Raw genomic sequence first — 26957 nt, forward strand, 5'->3', positions numbered from 1 at the left:
AATACATATAGAGACAAATGAGTCTCAGAGCCCTGATCCTTGAGTCCCTGTAGACACAGTAATGGCTCTCAACAAATGATGACATAGCTGTAAGTAGTAATGATAATTCAGGAAGGAATTCTAAGCATTTTTAATAAATTGAAGTTGGTTGGCTTTTGATTCAGGATATAACTGAGAACTTTCACAGGGGTCTGTGTAGCAGACAGTACTTTTACTCCAGTTACCATTTGTGTTTGTTATTTGTAGTTTGATTTCTATTTAAAAATTATGCACAATAGTAAAATGTGCTTTATTCAATTATAACACAGCAACTGATACAAGGAGTCTGTTTCTTTTCCACAAATGTAAGGAAAAAGGGTAATGTCTTCAGCTTTAAAAAATTCTGATTATAAATCAGAAACATATGGAAGTACGTTCATACCATCACTGGGTCATTTTTCAGCTGTCTCTATCTTGCAGCTGGTGGCCTTAACAGTGACCCGAAGTTAATCTAATTCACCAAGCCTTGGAAATATTTGCAACATTTAATAAAAATACTGGAGTCCTGACACGTAACTATTTTATCTCCAGCACTTTTTTGGTTATTCTGAATCTTGAGGAATGTTTGAAGTTCTCTGTAAGATATGATTTTACATTTAACACTACCTCTGAACCCCCCTCCATCCCTCAAGGATGCCGAATTTGATAATTTGCCTAATATGACACAACTCTTCTATATTATCATCTTCAATCCTAGTTCTGTGCATTGCTCAAGAACATACCAGTAGACTGCCTCCTCCCTTTAGTGTACTCTGGCTTTTTGATCCCAGAATGAATGCAGACACAGTACAAGCACAGATATGAAACTGCCATAAAACTATTTTTAACTCCCTGCATTAGCATCTCAAAAAAACCCACAAAAAAACAAAGAAGTTCCATATCACACATACACAGCAAACAAAACATGCAGCTGTACCATCAAAGAGACAAAATTAAGAGGATAAAAGAAATCAGGCCACACAGTCAAGCAGAAAAGTTCTGCATTTTAGAAAGTAATGTAAAGAACAATGCAGAATACTTAAATTATTTATTTCAAGAAAATATAAAGACAAATACTGAGCTCAGTTTTTACACCCACTTCATGCCTTTGCTCTCTTTAACAGTAAATCTGTATTTCACTGCTTGCAGAGTATTTTGTACATATTATTAGGCTAGCTCAGTAATGACCTTTTACTCCATAAAATCTTTTCTATCTTTGCATGATTAATTTTCAAGGAAAACTTTAGTTTCTTTTCTGATCTGCCTTTCAAAGTATTAGTAGAAAGGTGAGAACAGACATGAACTAGTAATACCAAAGCTCTGAGCAGAGCAGAATGTATGAGGCCACTTCAAGTGCAGATAAACAGACCAAACTGAACATCGACCAGTTCAAATAATACACGAAAGCCACTCATCTGCCTGCAAAACAAAACCTTTTCTCAGTTCTTCTGGGGTATTTTCAGCTTGATTTTTGCTTTATCTGCTCTTGACATAGAAACACTGCTAAATAGGAGATTGTCACAGATGCTGAAGACTTAGTCAGCAAAATGCAGAGTTTGGATAATTACCTTAATTTTTGTCTTGTTCTCCCATACCTTTCCTATCTCTGCCATCCGTACCCATTCAACTTATTTTCCTCTTCTAAAAGCCTTTTATCATTTACTGTCCATCCTACTGGCTACAATGAGGAAAAAAAATTTACATCTGCTTTTCCCCTAAAGTTGAATTTTTCTGAAAGCAGAATCCAGAGAGCAAGTGCCCTTTTTTAGACTGACTTGGATTCCCTCTACTAGAAGTAAAAACACCTTCTGTTACATTTTATATCCTTACAAAATTGTAGGGAAATTACTACTGTTAAATGTAACCCAGGATTCCATTCCAGCATAATTAGTAAAAGAGCCATTTCAAATGCTTCACATTTAAGCTAAAAAGTATCTTGGAGGGAAAGACAGTGAAAATGAGACATCATGGGTCAAAAAAAAAAGAATGGCACACCTGACAAATCAGAAAGCATTCCAGAATCACATTATCAAGGCCCTCTTAAAAAAACTGGAGCTCCATTAGTCAACAACAGAGCCTGTTTCAGTTTTCAGAAAAGAAGACACCTTCTAACTACATAGATCCTTGTAACTAGAGTCCAAGAAACAGGTACCTAGATATCAAATGTTCAGCTCTAACAGTACCTAGAAAGCATGCTCTGCTTGCCAGGGTGAATACTTCATGTCAACTTCCCTATTGCCAGTGTGTATGAATCACTTTTCATTTCAGATTGGATACTGTGGTTGTTTCAAGCCATTTAAAATAAGAATAAAGCAGCAATACTATCATCTTTGTTGCAGCTCCTTGTGCCATCCCCTTTCCTTGTGGTGCTATGAGCATCTGCTACATGTGCAGATAAAAACTGTTTTTATCTGAAATTATTTTTTGCTGCTAATTTTTCTTCCTGGCACAAGGGATGACAAGCAGCCCAAACACAAGACAGGTCTACTACTTTGTTTGGCACTGACAGTTTAAAGGGACAGTAAAACTATATTGTAAGGTAAACCTTCATGACATCATGCCAAAGTAATTACTTAATATATCACTCTTCAAATGTATTTTTCAGTGTTTATGAGTCTATTCAAAGTGCTTGGATAACAAGTGGGTGCACATTACACAGCATTTTTGTGTAAGTATACCACTGAAATCCTGTGACCCTGATGAACACAGACTATTGGCAATGTGTTCTGCAGAAGCTGTTACTGAAGTCTTCTAACATTAGAGCCTCTTCTCCTCTTGCAGATCAAAGCAAGTAATAGCTTTCTTGCATGAAGACCCTAAATTTAAGGTTTATTTATCTAGCATTTTTCCCTCTTTTTAATTGTCATATATATGGAAAATATAGATACAAAAAATAGTCATATGGAAAAAACTAAGCTATTCAAGATATTCCATGTACAAAGCTGTGAAATCTAGGATTTCAGTACTTTCAAGATAAATTCTCATAAGACTGTAACACATACACTTCGTGTTTTATATCATCCTTTCAGTTTCAATACTTAATATTTTTTCCTTCAAATATGTATCCCTTGATTACATTCAAGCACTGGAAAAACTTTAATGCCACAGAATCAGATGAAATCTTAACCTGTATTTTTTTTTTGGGCGGGAGGGAAGCCTTGCAAGATGAGATGATGTTACTGACACTGCAAGATCATTATCCAACACCAAGCTCCAAGTCTGAACTATGACACTATGAGATAAATGAAAAGCATTTCTATAAAATCCTGAGTTCAAAAATACTGATTAAAAGCTGGAAAAAACTTTAGAGAGCAGCTGTAGACACTTTACAATTTCCATATTTACTACAGTCATCTGGTTTCTAAACAAGACAGCACTTACTCAAAAAAACCTACCTAAATAGGTCCACTGTCTATCTGCTATCAACATTACTCTAGCTGACAGTGCTATTGAAAAAAAAGTAATGGGAATGAAAGAGAAACGTATGTCTGAATCTATTCCAAATAGATTTTATTGCTACTTACTTTTTAAAGACTCAAATAAACTACTCTAAACTTTCAAGCTGGTCATCTGGCTCCCATTTGTACTAACTGCCAAAAATACACAATGAGGAAAAGGATGGGGGAGGAAGAAATGCATCCAGAAAACTGCTACTTATAGTTCAGATGAAAATTCTACACCTGGACAGTGTTTACTAAGTTACCTATAGAACAGATACAGAACTTGCCTCTAAACCAGTATTTATTGTGAGACCAATTTTTCAGTAAATTGCCTAACAAGTCATTCAATGAAGCATTTAGGCATTAATTATTTGTCTGAAGATCAACACACACATACAATTCTAAAAAGTACTTTTTCTTTCAAAAACTTTTCCGACTGTAAAGTTTCCATTTCATACTTAGGTGAAAACTTCTCTAAACATATACAACTTGTAATGAAACATTTTATTACTCATAGAACGTGACTAATATGGTATACGTATGTTTTGGCTCTACCTCTGTCTCAGAAAGCAGCTGCTTTGTCTCTTAGCTAAACCATTAAACAAAATGGGTAACACATGCTTTGTTATAGACCTCTAGTTCGCACAATTAATATTTGATTTACAGAAAAAGCCTTAGCAATTATAAGTTTTAAATCACCACAAAGCAGAAGGCTACCATTTTAACAAATAATATTAAAAGTAGGATGAGCTAGACAACTTAACATTTACAGACGTTATTCAAAGTACAACCCCCCTGCTCCAGGATATTACCTCTTACCCTAGGGAAAGAATGCTGGCAAAGCATTTCTTATCCCATGGAAAGCACTTTTATGGCTGTCAAACTCTGAAAGAGCATTCATTTAAACAATTTGGATGTAATTAATAACTTTACTCTTAATCAATCCACTTTAGCTTAACATATAGATAAGGATATATGGTTTTATGACAATTACAGAAGAACATTGAATCTGCTAAAACGGTAAGTGGACTTTTTTCATAAATGTATATTAGCCTAAACCTTAAATACAAAACTTAACTACAGTAAATAGGAAAAAAAACGCTGTATAAAGATTAAGTTACTGCGTGTATTTAAAAATGTTTTAAGCATTATGCTTGTAGCCTCCTCCCCCTGCCCAAAAAGTATACAACCTGTAAAATATTGGAGAGGTGTTATGTTCTCTTCTTTACTTCCAAATGTAAAGACAAAGATAATGAGATTATCATTACAGAGCATTTACATTTGAAAATAACTATTTTCACAAACAAAATGCATTTGAACCTCTCTCCTTTTGATTAGTTCAGCTACATACATGCCAAATGTTTTGTAAAATACTTAAAATCCTCTTGCTATTAACATAACACACTGGGAAACAAGCAAATGCAATTAGGATAATATTTTCCTTATTTGTTGGAAAAAATTTCTTCATTATTTCCCAGTTTCTTTTCACATTAAGAACAATTTATATAATGCTACAGTCTAATTAAAGGACATGAAGAGTTAAAACTTGCTCCATGTTCCTTATGCGTTAGAAACCCCTGCCAACTAGTCCTCTAGGCTTTAAATATTGTTTTGACGGGATTGCATTTTCATTTGCAGGCACAAAGAAAATATTCTCCGTAGTCAAACACACGAGCAGATCATCGCCAGCTCAGTGAGATGTTCCATGCAAGAATGAAGACTTTGCAGACTACTTTTTTTTTGTTTGTGTTTGTACCTTTGATAAATTCAGCACCACCTATACAGCAAGAATCACTCCAGTTTTATGAGTATGATACAGATGTTACCATGGGAAGCCTGATCCAACAAGATTATGATATGCAATCCAAGGATATAAGAAAGGTATTCTATTTATATTATCAGTTTAATATTTTTATCTGCTAAGCATTATATGACTGAGGTGTTACATGCATGTATTCAAGATTTATAGTAAAGTCTTATAATAATAGCAAACCATAAAATGGTTTCAGACATAGGGAAAGCCACAAATTAAAACCACAAAATTGCTACCCTTGCTACAGTTTGAGAAACTCAGAAAAGACAGGTTTTCACAAATAAAACTAAAGCATAATTTTTAACTATGTTGTAGTTATGTGTCTACTGTTGTAAGAGTTTCAAGAATGGAATATACTAGTATACTAGCTCAACAGTTTGAGTAACATTGTATTAATACAGTAAGTTAGTTACCGCTGATTTATTAAGGATTTTTTTTAATACCCAAGTAATACTTGAATTAGTACTTTTTATTGGACATAACCTGCCTGCATAAACCACAGGTTCTCTTTTGACTTACCAAATAACCAGGGGTTTTTTGCCTTGGTTTTTCAGGGGTGGGTTGTTTGGTTTTGTTTTTTTTTACAACTCAACATTTACCAGACCTGAACTGCTACAGAATGTCGACTCCTATGTTAGTCACCTACATTATTAACACTTTGAGAGTCTTAAAAGTAACAATAAAGATGATACCTCAGGGCACTCACCAGCACCCCCAAATGGTCAATTCTAAACTTTTTTTGCTATGTGCCTGTTAAGACAAAACCCAAGGACAATTAAATTAACTCCAACAGCCTGAGCTGACAGGGACAGTTAAAAACCTTACACCTCTGTTCAGACTGCCTCTGACTGGACCTAAACAATACACATCAAGGGAACAAGATACAACACTGACTGGGAAGCAAAACCAACAAACATTGCCCCAAGGCCAACCACCAAGGAAAACACCACATAACCAAACCCAGCAGTAACAACAACCAAGTATTAATAAATTCAAGGAAGTTTTAATTTCTATCAACTGTACTTGTTACAACGACAGTCCGATAAACAAGAAAAAGCTTATAGCAAAAGGTAATTGGCTTAAGTAAAAAAAAAAATCACAGCATATATATACAAAAATTCTGTAGAGCTTTTTTCCCAATTCCACTTAAATCAGAGCCTTCTGCTGCTAGAATAAAGACAGCACCTACATATTTATATTTAAAATTACTATTTTTAAATCTGACATCTGCCACAGTGATGAAGTAACACATTTCATAAACCTATGAAAAAGAGACTATTCAAGTGACTCTTAACTAATAGGTAGCTATACACAAATAATTTTTAAGAAAAATACCCAAAATGTTAACTTTAATCAGTTAGTCATAGCCTCTGATGATACTAATTACTAAAATTGTTCTACTAAGAATACACTACTGTTTCAGTATAAAGAACAAGAGGAAATATACGTACAAGGAAATGGTGCCAACACATGTGCCACAGTCTAATCAAAGTCCATACTGGCAGTGCTATAAACTAGAGGTCTCCTGAAGGCCAATAGTTCTGCTTAGGATAATTCTAGGAATGCAGTCAGTCATTATTTCCATCAGGTCAATTCTCCAATGACGTGTTCTCATTGCAAAATAATAAATTAGTTCCTTATGTGCAACAAATACATCTATACAAGTCGCAGTGTTCCCAATTTAAATCATGTGATGTGCAAACAAATCTTCTATTCATTTCTTGCACAAATTCTAGCTCCCAGAGTAAAGTGTTAACTGTAACTGAAATACATGCCAACAATTTTCTCAAACATGCCCAGTCTGAAATCTAACTTGCATGACAAATTTAACTCTTTACTATATGCTTGAACACACAATTAGAAAAAAATATTTTAAGTGAAAAGAATCAGGAGAAATCTACTTGTGTTAGCAATCAACAAAATTAAGTGAACTTTAGTCTACTACTAAGTAAAAGGTCAGCCAAGCAAAATTTATTACAATTACTTGAAAACACAGCCACCCCCATCTTGAATACAAATATTAGAAGCTTAAAAACATGAAATCTTAATTTCCACGGCAAAACTGAATAACCTAATTAGACACTGCCTCATATGTGGACTAATTCATTCAGTATAAACTATCAGTTTCATAGACCTTTGTGTGTTATAAAGATTATTAAGTACCTTGCAGAAGGTTTGAGATGCTTGAAGTACTTAGATGTAAAATTTTAATATGGTTTTATGGGGGCAATTTGTGTCTCATGAGTAAGTGCAAGACGCAGGTGGAATTTAAGTATGTAAGTAGGCCAACATTCCTTCAGTGTGTTCCCTACATATGTAAGTAATGAACTTTTGGTTGTTCTAATCCAAACAATCTTCTGCACTGATATTCCATGGCTAAGAATTTCTATAGCTGACCAAGAAATATTCCAGTATACTGGGGTTTTTTTGTGTGTGTGTTTTGGGCTGGTTTTTTTGGTTGGTTTTTGTTTTGTTTTGGGTTTTTTTTCTTCTTTCTTTCTGGGGGGGGCAAGGGAGAATCTTTAATTTTGTGGGTTTAACAGTACTCTTCAACTTAGTTTTGCTTTCGCTGACATTTCCCACTTGCAGAAATTAGTTGTACACTGTATTCTGCAGAGAACTCACATGCTTACTCTTTTCATAGATCACATCTCCAGTAGGATACTGTACTAGCAATTTACACCTGGTACAGATATGGTATGTCAAGAAACATGGTTTTCATATAAGCATATTAAAAATGTCCCTTATGAGCCAAACACACTGCTGCAATAGAAGTGCAGTAGTTTTAAGTTCATTTACACAGAAGCCTCTACTGGCATGGAAACCTCAGTGCAGGACCATGTCTTCACATGCCTCATCAATATACCCACGCAAGCTAAACATTTTTTGCAGAAGCCTTCTGTAAAATCTGCTGCTTGAGTCTAACTGTTCAGCTCATACCCCCAAGCTTCTCTACACCCAGCAATGCACAAGCTTTTATCTTACACTGAAGTTTCATTCTACAACTGCTAAGTTGTTGTCAGCATTCCAGCTTGGGTATGAAAGCCTTACTAGAACAGAGCAAGCTATCCCAAACTCTATACAAAAACAACAGACAAGAAAGAGCAATAGCCTGGACAGACAGCTGCAGGGAAGAGCCAAGGGATGGATGATTCACAGGCTAAAAATGGGTCAAAATGACAGAGGCTGGCCAAGATACTTGTTTCTCAGGCTTTACGTCAATTTCAGGGTTTCATTCTGCAGAATGCAATAACTTCCCACAGTAAAACACATGCAAACAACCAAATACTAAATAAAACAGTATCAAAAGTAATTTGACAGATAGTTCATCTACTAGAGCAATATGAAAGTAACACTGTGTGCCACATGCCTGAAAGGAGGGAAGGGGTTGGGGAAGATTTTTTTTTTAATTAAAAATAAAATAATTTCACTGTGAGCACTTGCAGTGCAAAACAAGATTTCTTCAACAGGAGTCTATACTCCTGCCAGGTTCTGATCCTTAAACACGTTTAGATAAAAACATCTTCCACACCTAATAATACACTTTTCTGTGTTTTCAATAGGGAGACAAAATGCATATTTGTCCTCCTCTGTCCTACAACTATTACCCATAAAAAAACCAAATTATGTTAATTCTGCATAAGAAAAGCAACCCAGGTGTTAGAACAGACTTAAGTACAGTTAATGGAAACACACAGTTATTTCAGCCAATACCTGAAAGAAACATATTTATAAACTAAGTTGTCTTGCAATTGAAAAGATGCAATTGCCATCTCAACAGGGAATTTGAGTAAGTGCAAAGTCAAGGTAATGATATTTCATGGAGATTACTTGGGTAAAAAACTCAACAAAATCATTTACATTCACAAAAATCCAATCAAATTTTGCATTATGTGCAAAATCTATCTTCAGAACTCCAGGTTTTTGTAGACACCCATTGCTTCCATATTCTTCCCCCATCGTGTAGTCTATATTTTCTATTTGTATTTTGTGTCTACTGCTCTTTCCTAAAGTGCTTTACTTTTCTAAAGAACACTAGTAGTCCTGCCTTCCACAGTGAAGAGCTCATCTACAGATGGGCTAGTATATCACATTCACCATCCAGTAAACAAATATATTTTAAAAATTCGATGTCATAAGGAGTTACATCATAGGAAGCTCATTTTTAAAAGACCTGCTATTTAAGATCCTTGTCATACTCTGTGTTTTTATGTTTGGTATTTGTTTTTTTAAAAACAACATTTGCTCTGGACACAAAGGATGGAACAAATGTTTCTCTTGACACTTCCCTCAGACTGCAAGGGGATGACAACGAACTCAATGTACCTCCAACAAAAGATACAGGTAAGTAAATTCATATGAACATCTAAGCTCTCCAAAAGAACATTTTAATAAACAAAGGATGACAAGGGATACAGAACTAATGTTATAGTTTACAAATATCTTTCCTATTGTCACAGTCCCATGGAAATTCTTCTAATGGAACAGACTGAAAAAATTTAAAGGATCCTCAGGTAAACTCCAAATACACAAACCACAGCTTACAAGAATCTCTACACACTACTCCAGTCATACTTGCTGTAGAGATGTGTCCAAGTTAGGCAAGACAACCAAGAAAAACAAAATAAACCTCATCAATAAGTTCCACAGTTTGTCCAAGTAAAGATGAAATATGATGTGCCTAAATTACTTAAATAGATTCCTTCAAAGAACTGGCTATTCTCAGTTTATATCTGATGATCAGGAAGGTCGATGTTTAAAATAGATCAGGAATATTCATCACTGGCCTAAGTTTCTATAGGCTCTGAGGTGTATTGTCCAGATTTCTCCTAACAAGTCATAACGCTTTCTAAATATGAAAGAACAACATGTCTGCCAAACAGAGCACTGAAAAAGATACATGTATATTTCAGGTGCATTTGTGATCTAAGGTTACAAAAGCAACCAATGATTCAGCAAGGCCACTGGAGTGTGAATCTCCAAATTTTTCATGAAGGTCAGTTATTGGCAAGTAACACCTGTCAACAAGCCCCCATCAAATGCAGAACAAACCTGCAGAGAACACCAAAGCTTGTAGTGGCAGACAAGCAAACAAACTGTTGCCTTCTAAACAGTGACAGTTTCATAACCATTTTCCATTTCTTACAGTCTAGCATATGACAAACAAGACACTAAATCAAAAAAGGCAAATGGAGCAGAACTCAAGTCTAACAAATAGTAATATTCACAAAGCTAAAGGTCAAAAACTCAACTCCATTCTCTGAAGTACTTCTATAAGGGAAAAAAAGAAATTACTGTTACACATACTGGGTTGGCTTCCCAGTACTAGCTGGCTACTTCTGCCACTCTTTATTGGTTGTGGAAGAGTCCATTTTGCTTTGTAGTGATAACCAACTACCCTGCAGTATGAGACTACTCTGCACTACAGACAGACCAGTTTGGAAGCTAACCAAAAAAAACACAATATGGAAAACTCAGTAGCTCAACGGTAATGACAAAACTGGACTAAAAGCCATATTCATTATATGTACTTCTGCTGTCATACAGAAATAATGCAAAGCAGAAATGAATAATGCTCTACTAATACTATGAGAAACTTGTCAGGCCATAATAGGCTTAAAGTGCATTAAGAGTTTCTCTCACTACTTAAGTTATAAACAACCTCAGTAAAAAAACAGATTGCCTAAAGTAATTATATAATCATATTTGCTGGAGTTTTTATAAAATTAAGATAGCAGGTAGGAATAACACAAGCATCATGACCCTGCCAGAAATGCTCCAATGCAATGTGTGCACTTCTGGATGTTTCCTCCTGCATGAATTTCCCTTTCCAAAAGGATTGTTCTAAAGATGAAATTTAACATAGCCACAGAGTTACAGAGTTGCAGTTGTCATATTCACAATGTTCTAAGCCAACTAAAGACTGAAACTGAACTAAGATCAGTTAACAGGATCTCATATATGAGAATACAAAAAACAGAAAAGTCAAAAAAGTTCATTAAGTCTTTTCAGAACTTGGTATCAATAGAATATTTCAAGAAATCTGATGGGAAATCTTAAGATGCTAGGAAAATTCTATTGTGAATATTCAAGCTCAAGTCATTCAACTACCTTTTCACCGTCTAATTTTCTTTCAGATTTACCTACTTGTCTGCTCTGTGTCTGTTTAAGTGGATCAGTGTATTGTGAGGAAATAGACATTGAAGCAGTACCCCCACTACCAAAGGAAACAGCATACCTTTATGCACGATTTAACAAAATAAAAAGAATAGCAGCCTCAGATTTTGCTGACATTAGTAAGTAATGTTCAGATTTTAATTTCTGTTTACCTGGTAGTATGTTTAAACGTCTTGTCCCTTAACAGTATACCAAGATTATCAAAATAAGATCTATTTTATACTTCATTAGATTTCATTATGTGTATTACTTATTTAATTCAATCCTTGTATTAGAACAGGAATTGTGGAGGCTAGATGGAAACCCATTTTGGCCCATGTATCCATCTTTATGTTCCCACAAAATCAGAGAAATAAGAGATTTATAAGAACAGAATTTAACTCTGCATCCCAGACATTCTTAAATGACCTAATATTTTTCCTTCAAATGCTCCAGTGACATCTCTCCCAACTACCTCACATGACAAATTCTATGAGTATCTGAAATCATGTTGTCTCTAAGAAAAACAGAAAGGGACCAGAATATCTTCCTTATATATGCATTTTTTTAAATTTAAGCCAATGAGGAAATCCAAATGTGGATTTTATTAATATTTTAATAGTGTTTGTAATAGTAGATTGCAATTAGGATGGTGCAGCCAATAGTGTAATATAATTACGGCATGTGAAATGCGTATGGTTGTATAAATTCAATACTTAGATTTTAATTTCTTTTGTGTAAAGCTACCTTGAGAAGAATTGATTTCAGTGGAAATAGGATAGAAGAAATAGAAGATGGAGCCTTTTCAAAGCTTCTGTTATTGGAAGAACTCTCTCTTGCTGAAAATCGACTTCTAAAGCTTCCTGCTCTACCTCCCAAACTAACAACATTTAATGCAAACCAAAATAGACTCAAAAGCAGAGGAATCAAAGCAAATGCTTTCAAGGTAAGTAAAAGACAAAGATTTAGGTAACCAAAGTAAGTAAAATTAGTAACCAGACTATCTAGTACACCACTAAATAATTCTTCTGTATTTTTGTAATCTAAGAAACAAACTATGATGAAGAAGCTTTCTAGCTTTTGTTTCCTTTTGGAGGTACTTTGGACTAACAGTCCTTTGCACACTCACTCATGTCATTTATTCAAGAAAATTTTCTACAAAATACCGCACCTGCTTTCTCTCTCTTAGAGAGAAAGAACAGCTCAACTCAAAACTTGTTGATGCAAATATAGTTCTGAGGACCACATTCATACTAATACACAAGGATATAGCTTTATAGTGCTCTCAAGTTTTATAACTAATAAGCTGACACTGAAATTTCCAAAACATAGAGGACCTGTCTGCGATTTTTTTGTTACAATAGAATTCAACATTCACAGCAAAGGAATGCTTTGTGTTAGATCACTTTACAAGTTTTCTACAGTATCAGAAAAAAAAAAATACTGGTGTCTTGTAACAGGCATAAGTTACTTAACCTCAAGTAAGTTACATCAGCATTAATAATCCCTCTTTCTTTATATTAGAAGCTGACAAATTTGGCCTACCTCTACTTAGGACATAACGCACTGGAATCTGTTCCCCTTAATTTACCAGAAAGCCTACGTATTCTTCACCTTCAGGTATTTTCTAAGTATTTCCTTAACATTTTATTACAAATAGCATCTTCACATTGCAGTTGTGCTACAATCATCTAATGCTTCTCCAAATAAAACAATTAACCTCTAATCTGTATGGCCACAAACATTCAGTATTCCAAAATGTTGAAGCTTTTGTATGGCAATTAATTAAACTGGTTTCTATATATCCAGGATAGGAAATGGTAAAAAATAATCAATAATCTTGTATCAACGATACATTTCTAACATCAATAACAACCTCAAACTGCTTATCAACTAATTGACTGGTTTGTAGAGACTTGATTTGACATATCTATGATATAGACAAATCAATCCTAATGACAATAAAATGGGATGGTAAGAGAAATCAAATTGAAGTTTGAAAATTCTTCAATATATATGGATACACGTATATACATATGCGTTTGTATTTATTATAAAAAGTATATAGAATTTGTTTTGTTTTGCAGTACAACAATATTACTACAATCACCGATGACACATTCTGCAAATCTAATAACACACGTTACATCCGCACGAGCATGGATGAGATACGGATGGAAGGCAACCCGATCGTCCTGGCAAAGCATGTTAATGCTTTTTCCTGCTTGAGAACACTGCCTGTAGGAACATACTACTAGCCACTGCTTCTGTAATTGTACATGCCAAAGCTTCATGGGAGCAACAGATATTCTTCTTCCTCTGTTTACAGGTTTATAGCCCTTCCCTTACTAATGCCATTTTCCTTGCATAACCAGAACCTTTTACTGTGCTGAAACGTGGTTTTCCTCTGAAACAACTATTTCAAAACAGCCACTTTATTAAGTAGTCACAATGTCACCCATGTTTTCAGAATTTTTTTCTGTTAATGAAAGTGTAAAAATACATATATGCACACACACATCTTCTCAACTTGTATTTCACCACCTTTGTGTGTAGCTAAAGATCACACAAGTAACTGTGTGTTTACATTCTTTACCAGTAGCCAGAACAATCACTACATGGTAATTTCAGGTAAATGCAAAGTATTCTTGGAGCAAGCTACAGAGGAAAAATTAAATCTATCTTAATCCCACTTTTTAAGTCTGAAATACAACTTTTTCAGCTGACCTTCAAGAGGGTATTGGAGGAAGCTACATACAGAAGAAAGTTATGTTTAGAAATAGAATTTCTCAAAGTTTAACTTCATTAAAGCTTCCTTAAAAACTTCATATCTGGCAAATGAGAATAATTCCTATTTAGGCTTTGTGTACCAAAAGCATAGCAAATTGAACTTTTCAAAGACGTGTTAAACATACTTCCACTATTTTGTGTTCAAAATAATCTGAACGTGTGTGTGTATTTCATTTTTACACAAGGTATTTTTAATTGAAATGCATAAATTCTGCTCAGCTCTACTAACAGGAGTAATTTTTGTTACGTCAGCTTCCCATTTTAGTACAATGGTCCAAGTACAGCACAGTATGACTCCAGGTATCTTTGCTCTTAACAGTTTATGTAGACCAAGTTCCTTGTTCCACTTCTTTTTCTTGACAAAGAAATGTGACAATACAATTAACAGTAAAGCTGTTTCTACCTATAATAAATAGAATTCCAGCTAGAAGTCAGTGAAGAGAAACTGAAGTACCCTTGTACAACAATACTTTCTCTCATTAGGGAAAAATCAAATCAGATCTTTAAGCTGGAAAGTTAATTCTCTAATCTAAAAATAGTGTTAGCTTCAAGAAAATTAAACTAACATCAAGTGACTCAACTACTTTAAACTATGCAGTATATTAAAAACACACTGATGTGCAAGGCCTCAGAAGTCAGTTCACCTAAAACTAGACATAATAGATACATTACACAATTTTTAAAATTACGTAACTATGCATTTCTGACATTTCATTTTCAGTCTCTCCCCTCATACCTACCACAGGTATAAATTTTTCAGATTAATGAATGCCAGAAGTGTGCTAGTTACTATTACCAGATCAACTTTGTACTAATTTCAAAGATAGTATAGATTCCTAATTTGTAGAAATAGTTAAGCATCAAATGCATGATGATGTATCACTACGTCTAGAATACTGATTTTACAAGATATTTTATTAGTTTTGTTTATCTTATTTAGCTAAACCTTGATTTGTTAGTGCTTGTGCTATGGGGAATTAAGTGCACACTTAATTCTGAACATACTGATGCTCTGTCACTAAGAGTGTTGAGACCCAAGTTACTTTTTGTCACTTTTTAAGTGCCTGTGTCAAGCATCATCTGTGGGCTCATCTTGCTAGAAAGAGGATGCAACTATGACATGCAGAACAAAAGTATTTTTGCCCTGAACCCATTACCCAAAGAAGAAATTCCATTGTTTTAATGCAACTGGGAGCCAATTAAGTCCAAAAAATAAGAATAATTTTCCCATGTAAGTCATAAAACTTTGATATTCACATGTTTTCAGCAAAAAGTAAAAAATAACCCCAAAGCACATAAAAAAACCATTCCATCTTCAAGCCAAATTTATACTGGGAAAAAAAAGCCACCAATTCTGTCATCCCACTTTTGATAAATGCCCAAGATAGAGAAAATAAAGCTAGAAGCGCAAGTGTAATAATATTACAAAATAGTGGTCTCATCTTATTCTCATCACACAGCATTTTACTAATTAAAGCTCTTTCCAGTATTAATAGGATCAGTAAATATCACTACAACTATTCCTATCAAAACAATTGTGTATACACAAATACCTGCTCATTTATGTAATCTATACACACGTGTAAGCATTCTAAGACATAATCACTGCCACGTTATTTTGACATTAAAATGTTGTATATAGTTTTGAAAAAGTACTAAATATCAACAGTAACATTAATTAATGTTCTTAATATTTTGTAAGCAAATCAAAATAGACAACTGGTACCTTGAGAATGCCTCATGCAGGCAATAAATTATCTGATATGTTTTAATTTACTTTTCCTATTCATAGCAAATTAACTCAAAACATTAAATGAGAAGGGCTTCAGTATGCAGGATTTCTTGCCTGTTTGTGTGACAAGTACTACTATGAAGCTGAATGTACACCATTTTGTTTACTTCTTATCACTCATTTCTGTTCTGTATTTCTAATAAAATTTGAATATTTCTCTTGTGTATCATTATCAGCTTCAATAATCTGCTCTTCCAGAAATGCCAACAAGCTTCAGTTGTTCAGCCTCACAGCTGACTAAGGATCCATCTAGATCAGAAAATTACTTGCTGATGTAAACCCATTTTTCAGATATAATATTTAATGTGGCAAGGTAGCAAGACCTGCCATTCAAAAGCCTTGGACACTTCACTCACCCCTTCGAAACGTAATTAGAACACTACCTTGTAGATTCTTTCCCTGCAGAATAGAGGAGGGGCAGAGGGTAGTAATGGTTATGCTCAACTCTTGTTTGCATGTGTGTGAAGCATAGACATTGTAGATTAAACCAAGCAAAAGAACAATGTCAGGGAGTACTGTAAGCAGAAAATGCTTACGACTTTAAAACTGCTTAAGAAAACACTTTAAAGGTAATCTCCAGAGCTATCTCCTTTCTATTTTTTATTTTTGCACTGCTTTTTAAAACAAGGAACATTTACAACAGTGTGCTGAATCACTGTCCTGGAAAACAAAGCAACTGCAGTCATGAAGCTGATCTAAGGCTCAGAAAGCATTAAGTAAAAAAAACCACAAAACAAAAAACCAAACAAACAAAACAACAAAACACCACACCACAAAGCCATAAAAGCACTATGTTCTACCTTCTCTTTGGAGAAACAAAAGAAAAATCCTTATACAATAAGGAAGATTAGACAACATCAGTTTTACAACTCAGCTGGGGACAGGTTTGGGGTTTTTTTAAACACGACCAGAAATCAGGACTTTTTTCTTTAATCTGGTTGACTAATTGATAATAGAAAATTATTAATCTAGCACAGAACTCTGAACATTCTAAAAGATTTAAAATATAGGAAAAAAGCACTTCCCACCTCATACTACAGTTGAACAGCCAAGACAATTCTAAGTTTAATGACAGTAAATGCTTGAGCTAAATAAAACTGAACTAAAAACCCACACACAATTAAGCAGCTACACGTCCTCCTCTAACATTAACCATCATAGAAGTAGTTCTGTGTCTGTAAGAGGTAAGGGACACTTGTTTATCTTCAAAGATATCTTTATACTCCAAGGAATAGTTGTTTATCATAAAACCAGTACAAAGCAAACAATCCAAGTACTGGTAATTTAAAAGTAACTTCAATTACTTTGAGTTAAGAGTGAGGAACTGTTCAATTACTATTCAAGATTTCAGAACTGGAAATCCTGTTGCCCAAACACATGCTGCCACATTTTCAAGAGAACAAATTAGTCCTTTACGACTAACATTTTAATGCCAAAGACTACAAATGTTATTTTAATTTCTTCCTTTGTGGCCCCCCCCCTTTTTTTTTTTCAAAATGAAAGGTAATACCAACAAAAAAATGTCTAATTCCCCACAAAAAAAGCACAGATAATCTTATTTTTCCCACAAGAGTAACACAATAATAGGATGGTAAAAATCTAGACAAATATCAAGCAAGGGTATTGCCCACTGAACACCATACAAAAATCTTTAGTTAATACTCTCTTTTCCACAACACACAAAATAAGGATTCCCATACTCTGCTAAAGAGTGTTAATTTCACCTCCATTGCTTTTTCTTAATCAACTACTTAAAGAATAAAAATATAGTACTGATATATAAATGGTTTGATAGACACTACCTTGAAATGCAGGAAGGTGCATCTACGATGCTCAAACCACTCAGCATAAGATGAAAGGCTTCTGAAAAATGTTAAGAGATTTCCATGTTCTTCAATGCTACAAAAAAAAAAATTAACTCAAACATGAGGCTGCACATCAGGAAAAGTACAGCTTTGATGATAAAAGCTACTCTTGATATGTAGATGTTATTATTCCTATTTAATAGGATAGCAAAACATAAAACTGGCACTGACACACAATGCACTTGGACAGAGATATCACCATTATTTTTCAGACTACAAGGTAGTAATGACTTTGCATGTAAGAGAAGTTGCAATGCATCAAACACTGGTGCTGGTACATTCTCTTATTTCACAAATTTGGCTGACAAAATAAAATTGCTAGAAAAATCCTAAATTATACATGTAAATTTGACTTTTAACATAATTTCTGCTTGAGCTTAGCTACTCTTTTTGGATTTTCAGAACAGATGAAAGCAGAAGCTTGAGACCATTAACAGAATATTACCAAGTCACTTTAGCCGTTCAAGGGAGAACAATCCAGCTCAGGTCTACTTAATATACAGGAACAGCAACTCTTAACAAGTTACATTAATATGAACTGGAAAAAATACATGATGCTCATTCAGATATTGAAAACGTAAAAGGAAATCCAAGCAAGTTTTATCTAGCCTGGAAAGAACAGCATAATTAAAGGAAGTTACAACAATAGTCACAGCTGCCAAGAATATCAGGCTAAGATTAAAAAATGTTGGCAGCACAGGCAAAACTGAGTTTCTGGAAGAACGTAGACACATACTGATTTACAATAGCTGACTAGTTCTTTGTTCCAGACAAAGACCCACAAGTCATAACTGTACATATAAAAAAACCTACACTTATTTTAGTAAAAACAGAGATTCAGTAATGACCACCCACATCTCACTGTCTAGTAAACGTGATTCTACACCTATTGCAATATGCTTTACTAAAGCCTCAGTTTGTTTTTATTTCCTTTTTCCCTCCCATCTCAGATTCATCTTTAGGCAATGTAGCAGACCAGAGAGAGGGATAGAGCAGAAAACACCCATCTCCAAAGCCAACATCCACGTAACACAGAAGTCATCCAAATAAAGCAAAAACATTTGGCAGAGAGTAACTATGTATCAAGTTAAAGTCACATGCCCTTCCTCCAGCACCCTTTCACAAAATAACATCAACAGAACACAAAGGTAAAGAAGAAAGAACTTAAGGCTCTTTTAATTTGAGAGGAAATCTATTTTAACTCACTGCAGTATGCAAGACTTCTCCCATTAGTATATAAAATAAAAAAATTATATAGGAAGAATTCATGCCTCCCCTCACTTCCAAAGTACCTAGCCTATGCAGTGTTCAATATAGTCCAGATATTTCATAAATCCTTCACTGAATTATAAATTCTAATTAGTAAAAAGCAGTTGTTTTCCAACTGTCTAAAAGCTCCTCCTGTTTGATTAAGAAATCTATACAAGATTTAACTAACCAAACAATTAAAGGTATATCAAGAAAAAAAGGAAAGAGACTGCAAACAAGATTTTTCATAAACATTCTAGTCCTCAACAATAACAAATCATAATGTGATAATTGGTGCAAAAAATTACTCAAGTAAAATCCAACAATAGAAGACTATTGTGATTCCATTTCCATATGTATTTTACTGTTGTAACATATTTAAGGACTGGTATACATCTCTTAAAAATAATTATATATTGCAGCAGTACCTGATTGAAAATAAATTGCTGAATTTCGCTTCTTTTAAAAACATGTTGCTCAAGTGTTCTAGCATTCCTCTCATTTCTTTCAAAGCAAGACAGGCTTTGGAATTATAAGTGAATGCCAAGGTTTAACTCTGGAGCTACTAAAGACCCTTTTCTATCATGCATTATGAAAAATAAAGCCAAAAAAAGTTAGAAAACTGAGGAATAAAAAACCCAGGCCAACGGAGAAAACAGAACAGAGCTAGACAATGGATTTGGCAAGACTGTGCCACAGAGGCAGAAGAGGGAAACAAACTGGTGGGGAGGCTGAAAGAATGAACAATACAGAAGACCAGATTTAGCTGGTCAAGAATACAGGGAAAGGCAGGGAAGAGGTAAGAATCAAGATTCTAAGAGCAGCTGGTGGGCTGAAGAATAAAGGGCTAGTCTGAAAAAATTCAAAACTGAACATGAAGAGAAGGGATTAGGGTTTGGAATAAGAAACAAGAAAAAGCTGAACAAGGATACTGAGAAAACAAGTCATAAAGGGAGAACACAGAACCAGATTAAGTCAACCTAACAGTGGGTTGCTGTTAAAAGAGACACTGTCAACATTTACTGCCTTAGATCAGCAACAAATATTGATTTTGCAGGACACATCAAACAGAAAAAAATGAAATTTGAAGGGGTTGGGGAAGAGAAGCTTCGGGTTCTCCCCCTCCCCAAATTATGTTTTCAACCAAAAGGACTACATTGATCCTATCTGCCACATGGCTTTGAGGGTATATACACCAACACAAGGACAACAGATGTTACATGCAAACAGACACTAAGGAGAAAGAACTGCTTTCTTTAACAGTGAAGCCTTAATTAATCTTATATCATTCATGAAAACTTCTGTTTACTTATGAATGTGTAATGTGGAAAAGGACCAGGGTAGTGAAGAGAGAGGGACAAGACAGCAGTGTTCCAGCCAAGATGAAGTCAAGTCTGCCACTACTTCAATGCATTCCTTTCCAGAATGACTAAGTCCCAGGACACGTCTGATGTCAGAAAACACTCATTAAAAAAACAGGGTAATTCCTCTTCTCAATCCTGCTTCTTGAGAGGAGTCAGCTACTATTCTCAGTTATACCATTTAGCTTTAGTAGCTTTATATGAAAATTCCAAAGCCTCTAAATGAAAAATTCAGCTCTCAGTACTGACTAATGAAGCCTGAGGTAACTTAATAGACCTTTCTTTTCACCCATCATTCCCTCCCCAACCCCAAGTCTAAAAAAAAACCGCTGTAAGACAACAGAAATCACTTAGTGAACAGTAATAACACAACTCCCCAGTAATAACTAATAATAGATTTGTTCTCAGAATAGTTTGCTAGCAGATTTCACAGTGGAATACAGCAGATTAATAATTTGATCATTATTCATCCAGTGTGCCACAGGAAGCTGACATTCCCAAAAAAAAATAAGTACCATTCAGTCATATGCTTAAGTTGTAGCATGCACCTTTTCTTAAGTGATTGTACAAATATACTTGTCTAGGCTTTTAAACTATATTCTTCTGGTTTATAGAATACCAGTGAAAAACCCTGATGCAAAGAAGAGGAGTGCTAAGCAGACAATTGGAAAGAGGCAAGTACTGGAGACAGATTCTGGATGTACACTTCAGCCATCACCCACCCACACTGCTCACCTGAGTAACAGTTAACAATTATGTTGATTACATAAATTAAAATGCAGTAGCTGAGATTACCTTGTTACATCTTTCTCTGAACCAAATAATTTCAAACAGCTAGAATGCTTGATAATCCAAAACCTGTTTCTATTTAACATGAATTTGTAATGGCCTTTTCAGGCCTTAAAAATTATGTGCATTTCATCTTCTCACCAGACTATACAAACAAGGGATTGGGAATGTTTAGGTTGGGTGTCCTGGTTTGAGCAAGGATGAAGCCAAATTTCCTTTTACTGATTAAAAGGCCTCAAACCAGGACACTGGGCTAACAGTACATTAGCAAAGAAGCTGCCAGCAATTTACATGAAAACTCAGTATTGCATTTAGTATCAGATATCTCATACAACAATTTTCCTTAAAAAGCTCTACCTTACCTTGACACAAACTTGCTCACATCTGAATCTTCTCCAGAATCCATTACAATGCTGAGATCGGTAACAACAACACACACATTCTCTTTATTCTGCATTGGAGAAGTAACAACACAATAGTTCAGAAATGTCTCTAGTGAATAGGAAAAAAACAAATCTATTTGCATATAAAACACACACAAATATATACAAATGCTGCTAAGTACTATAATCCTTAAACCGGTATTTTTTAAACTATATGTGGACATTTTCTTTCATTTCAACAGTATCAGTATTGTCCACATAACAAGGCTTTTGGAATAATACCAGAACTAGTCAGTATGGAGAATTTACAAGTATAAAGGAAGACTTATGATTGAGGATCATCTACTTTCTTTGATGTCACTTCCACTTCAAGATTTCTCCCATTTTCCAACACAACCCCTAGCTGCCACATATACCAGAAACCACAGATATAAGGTTTCATCTGAAAACCATAATAATGTAACCTTACATTAAAAAAAAAATCCTGTTAGTTTTCCTTTTTTCATTTTACAGCCTATACACCAAAACCTATATATTATGGCACAGTTAAAAACTGTACTCTTCATTGGTGTTTGCTTAACTAATTTAACATTTTCCATGACCACAGCCCACACCATATCAAAGCATAAAATATTGGCAATTCAAAGTTTAAGGTAAGTTGATACATCTTCTACATGGCATCTTACATTGTAAGTCACAGATGCCATGTACCCTTATTTTTAAAAAAAAAACAAAACAAGCAAAAAAGTAACTCCAAATTAGATTTATTCAACTGAAGTGTTGGGGTTTGTTGTTGTTGTTTGTTTTTTTTTTTCAATATAGACACTTGGTATTCTGTACATCTCCAGCGTACTCCACCAGCGCTGAAGTAGTACAACCATTAGGTAGACAAGTGCTGCCATCTCGTGGTGTAATAAGTTTAAGCAGCACCAGGGCAGCTATAAATACATCCAGTTACTCACCTGAGCTCCGTTGACACTAAAAGTATACTTCTGCAGGAGTACACAGGTAAGAAATAAACACTAACCTAACCAAGCTGTATGACCGATGCAGGCTACTGCCATGGTCAAAGCTCAATGCAGTTTTATACAAGCAAATGGGCAACCAGGACCACAAGTTTTGAGTCATGCGTGGACTTAAGCAGCTGCAGAATAATCTCATTCAGCTGAACTGCTGTTTCCAAATACACAACCCACATGTTACTACTTATTTCCTAAACTCATAATATGACTTTTCTTAAGATGAGGAAAGACATCTTTACATAGCAAGGCAGTTTTGAATATTACCAAGTCCTGAAAACCAAGTTTTCTTGAGAAGGAGATTTCCCGATGTCAAAAATACTATTACAAATTGGGGTAGCAGTTGCTTTCCACTGCTCATCATTTTGAATTCTGTGCTAGGAATAGATTCTTATGAAAGAGCTTCCTTTGCAAAAAAATCCATAATCATCAGCGTAACTTCTGTGCAGTCATGTGATGTGATGAAAAAGCTAAGTGAACAGAAACACAACAAAAGTAGAAAAAAACCCCCAAGTTTGTAGTGTTTTGGTGTTCTCTCAGCTCTCTCAGATACCTTGAGAGGTAAGGTTTGGAATCTTCCAGTCTCCAGAACAAGGTATCTGACTACAGGAGGACATGAGAATTTTGTGAGTGAATGTTGAACTTGACCTTCAGAACTATTTATGCTTGGAGGCAAATGGAATGCAAAAATTGGGCCCAGCTGTTAGAGTGAAAAGAACCCACTGAGGCTTAGATTAAGCAGACTCAGACAATCAAAATTACAAAATACCTGTTGAAGGTTTCATCTGGAAAAGGAACTATTGACATTTGTCCATTTACAGTTTGTTTTTTGTTGTTGGCTTGGCTTTGGTTTTTAAACATACATTGATCCTTACCTGCGTCTCAAGAAGCTGAAATTCCAACTGAAAAGACATGGAGTGGCAATTTCCTGATAATCTGTGCTTCTGCACTGTTTTGTTTTTAGCTATTAGAAAATAAAGCCAACAAAATACTTGATTATAATTCTGTTCAACAATTATTGCATTTCTTCCATTAGTCATATTTAAAGTACCAACTGATGGCATCCATCACATAAATAATGCAGTCAATTTAAACAAAAAACCACAACTAACTTCAAGGTAGTCTTTCACTTTCCCACTATGCAAAATACCATACTGACTCAGAAACTGTTTTGTCAATAAAGAAAATTCTATGGCATTTCAAAATATATAAGCCTTTCTATTAACATTGAAAGTAGAACTACAACATGCATTTGCTAATATAATGACCTGAAACAGTATGCTCAGTATAGCATCAGTAATAGACACAAGCTTACTTTTCTCCATTGTTTTCTTGGAATGACTTGTGAACTGAATACCAGTAAGTTTCATTAAAAATGAGAGATCTGTTTCTAGACTTTCAAGCTGAGCTTTCAGATCTGATGGAGATTCATGTTCCTTGGGTTCTGCGTGAAATTCTTTTTGGAATGATTTTCTAGAATTGAAAAAAGAAAAAAAATCAAAAGGGAAATAGAACCACACATAACAACATGTTTGGTCATGTCAGTTCAGCAATACCATTAAGTAAAAGGTAGTTGTAATATGATCTGATGATTTTCAGACTCACTTTTCAATGATTTAAAATTTCAGTTGGATCATACATCAGGAACAGTAAACTACTCTAACTTACATATATACTTTATGTTCACTGCCAGGCAGACACAGCCTTTATTAGAAGTCTTGAGATGCAAGTATCCAGTTTGATGAACATACAATAAAAATGAGCTATGATTCCTTTAGTCATCCAAATTACTTATGTTATCTACAGAGTATAGATTTACTCCAGAACATCAGTTAAATAAAGAAGATACTTTAGCATATAACTAGTCACACCAGCACATCCCCTGTTCCCAACTTTTTTTTAAGTAAATATGCACTGAACTGTTTCACAGTGTATAATGGAAAACATGGCCTTTGTAGTCAACAGCTTTGCAGGGCCTGCACAGTAACACACCTGATTATCATGCTCTGACTATGGTAGTCTTTTAAAAAAACAAACAAAAAAACCCTAAAAAACCACAAACTATCAACAAAAGGCAGTAAAAAGAGATAATCTATTATTTGTAATCTCTTACCATATAGCCCTTGTCTTAAAGAAAATCAGCACTGTAAAGAACATCATAAGGAAAGTCCTAACATAGAGGGAAAAGCTTATGCTAAACAATTCTGACACAGAAACACTATTAATCCAACATTTGAAAAAAGACATACATTGATGTTAATATCTCCTCTTCAGAAAAAAAGGTGGATTCTTGTTGGCTGTCTTCATACTTTTCAGTCAACACTTTAATTTCTTCTTCCAATGACTGGATTTCATCTTGATAAGCTTGAAAAATACTGTTGTCCATTTCCCAGAATCAGCGTTACTAGATTTAAAAAATAAGTGCATTTCTTAGGTAAACAATCTTTCAATTTACAAAATGTATTATTTTTATCCAAGGAACTGATTTAAGAAATCTAAGTATAGCATTAGGCCACTGTTTCTCCTATCCTCCTAAGTTAAAATAAAACATTCGTATAATGTGACTCTTAAAAACTGAAGAATTGGTACATACACTTTTAAACATCCCAGGTAGCTTTGGCAAGTACAATAATGTATATCTCTGCAAAGAATTCCAGGATGTCAAATACTTCTGTTTGCTATGGAAGATTAACATAAACCTTAATCCTCAGCAACCAAATTCAACAGGAATTCTGTCACCAGCGTGAAATCACAATTAGGCTTGCAGTAAAACTCCACTCTTCACACTGCAGTACCCCATCACCAATATAACTCCTACATAAACCTAGAAAGCCCACTTAGAAAGACACTGGTCTGCAAGTAGACCCTGCAAGAGCAGAGGAGCTGCTTTTTCCATAATTCTTAACATAACAAAGGTTCCTAAGAAACGTGATAGCTCATTCTGCTGTAAGTATCATGAACAGGAAAAATGCTACTTTCAGTGAAAACAGGAGGCTACTAGACATCAGCAAAAATATGACTAAGAACAAATTTCTGACTTCAAATTAAAAAAGGTTTCTCCAAAGTAGATATGTTTTTGAAAAATCACAGTTTTGATTCATTAGTTCCACAGAGACTTAACTGAATTCAAATGCAGTTATTAAATTAATTTCAAGACACAGATCACTGCCTAGCCACCAAATCCGTAAGTGAAATCAGGAATCTAACATAGTCAAAGGCTTTACTTAAGAATCTTTTAAACTAATCATCATTTCACCTGGTAGTGTATCCAGCTGTTTTACATTCGCTGTAATAGGACGAGCCATTCTGCAGACAGAAAGCAACCCTATTCAAATACAGAAATCAAATCCAGCTTTGACCAATTCACCTAATGATCCACCTGGTCAGAGTACAGCTGTTCCTACTCACACCACAGCATGATCTGCCTTTCAAGTAAACAGCAGTAAAGAGAGACAGAAAACCATGTCTCAAAAAAACCGAATTCAAAATAAATTTACACCAGTTTTAAAGAAAACAATTTTCTGACATTCAGCCTAGATGTGACATATTCAAAGGACTGTGGAGAATACTGTAGCTCCATACCAATGTAATAATACTTTCAACCAGTGAAAATGAAATACACCTAGTTTCATGTTTGTTTTTAAACAACCCCTATGGTATCTGCAAAATCTGTATTAAAACAGTTCAATAAAAAGGGTTTGGGGGAAAAACAGGATTTTACTGGTTTATTTCATAAGAAACAGCATGTGAATAACTTGTATCTGAATAATAACATTTGAAACATTTTGCATTAAAAAATTATTTAGTGAGTAAAGAAAGTACACACAAGAATCAATGAGATTACACCTAGTTTTGACTTCCTCTGAAATTTCAAATCAGTCTTATGTGATGTGTGGCAAGATCGGTGGGGACAAGAAATAGTTCTCCAATTCCTAATGCATCCCATTAGGCTTTTTGCAACTGGATACACTGAAGAACATTTTAGTCATAAACAAAGAGTGACCTGGGAAAAACAAAACCACTACAACAACCAGAACGTCACCCTAGATTGTTTGCTAATCCCTGTTCTAACAACTAGCTCCTTTGAAAACGGTAACAGAACACATACACTGCTTACAGCTCTTTTAACCCAAGTGGTTTTACTAGACTGAGAAGACTTAAAGACCAGTTATAACTTCAAAGAGGATTATCTCCAGAAAAAAATACCCGTACACACTTAATAAAGCATTACTTTAGCGACAAACAATCATTGCTCCTCACCCTAAGCGTACACATGCACCTAT

The 26957-nt window shown here is 34.7% G+C and overlaps 2 protein-coding genes across 2 annotated transcripts in view; one reads left to right on the forward strand and one right to left on the reverse strand.

The window, feature by feature from the left end:
- CENPP (centromere protein P) overlaps positions 1–26957 on the reverse strand; it is a 110984-nt gene that overhangs the window by 83480 nt on the left and 547 nt on the right. Inside the window, exons 2-6 of the mRNA XM_051627283.1 lie at positions 24924–25078; positions 23990–24147; positions 23550–23638; positions 21635–21723; positions 17812–17908 (exon numbers count right to left, since the gene is read on the reverse strand). Coding sequence (XP_051483243.1) covers positions 17812–17908; positions 21635–21723; positions 23550–23638; positions 23990–24147; positions 24924–25060 — 570 coding nt within the window. The 5' untranslated portion in view covers positions 25061–25078. The remainder of the gene's footprint in view (positions 1–17811; positions 17909–21634; positions 21724–23549; positions 23639–23989; positions 24148–24923; positions 25079–26957) is intronic.
- Positions 4307–16175, forward strand: OGN (osteoglycin). Its single transcript, XM_051627281.1, has 7 exons — positions 4307–4478; positions 5097–5339; positions 9531–9615; positions 11409–11567; positions 12171–12373; positions 12952–13047; positions 13515–16175. The coding sequence occupies exons 2-7, from the start codon at positions 5157–5159 to the stop codon at positions 13683–13685; spliced, it is 897 nt and encodes a 298-aa protein (XP_051483241.1). The 5' UTR covers positions 4307–4478; positions 5097–5156; the 3' UTR covers positions 13686–16175.

The sequence above is a fragment of the Apus apus genome, chromosome 9 (assembly GCF_020740795.1).
Source record: "Apus apus isolate bApuApu2 chromosome 9, bApuApu2.pri.cur, whole genome shotgun sequence".
In the NCBI taxonomy this organism is placed as follows: Eukaryota; Metazoa; Chordata; class Aves; order Apodiformes; family Apodidae; genus Apus; species Apus apus.

Bases quoted from the DNA above. Each gene is read 5' to 3' on its own strand.
- OGN (XM_051627281.1), top strand. From the start codon at position 5,157: ATGTTCCATGCAAGAATGAAGACTTTGCAGACTACTTTTTTTTTGTTT. The intron at 5,340-9,530 runs GTATTCTATTTA...CTGGACACAAAG, and splicing joins AATCCAAGGATATAAGAAAG to GATGGAACAAATGTTTCTCT. The intron at 12,374-12,951 runs GTAAGTAAAAGA...TCTTTATATTAG, and splicing joins TCAAAGCAAATGCTTTCAAG to AAGCTGACAAATTTGGCCTA.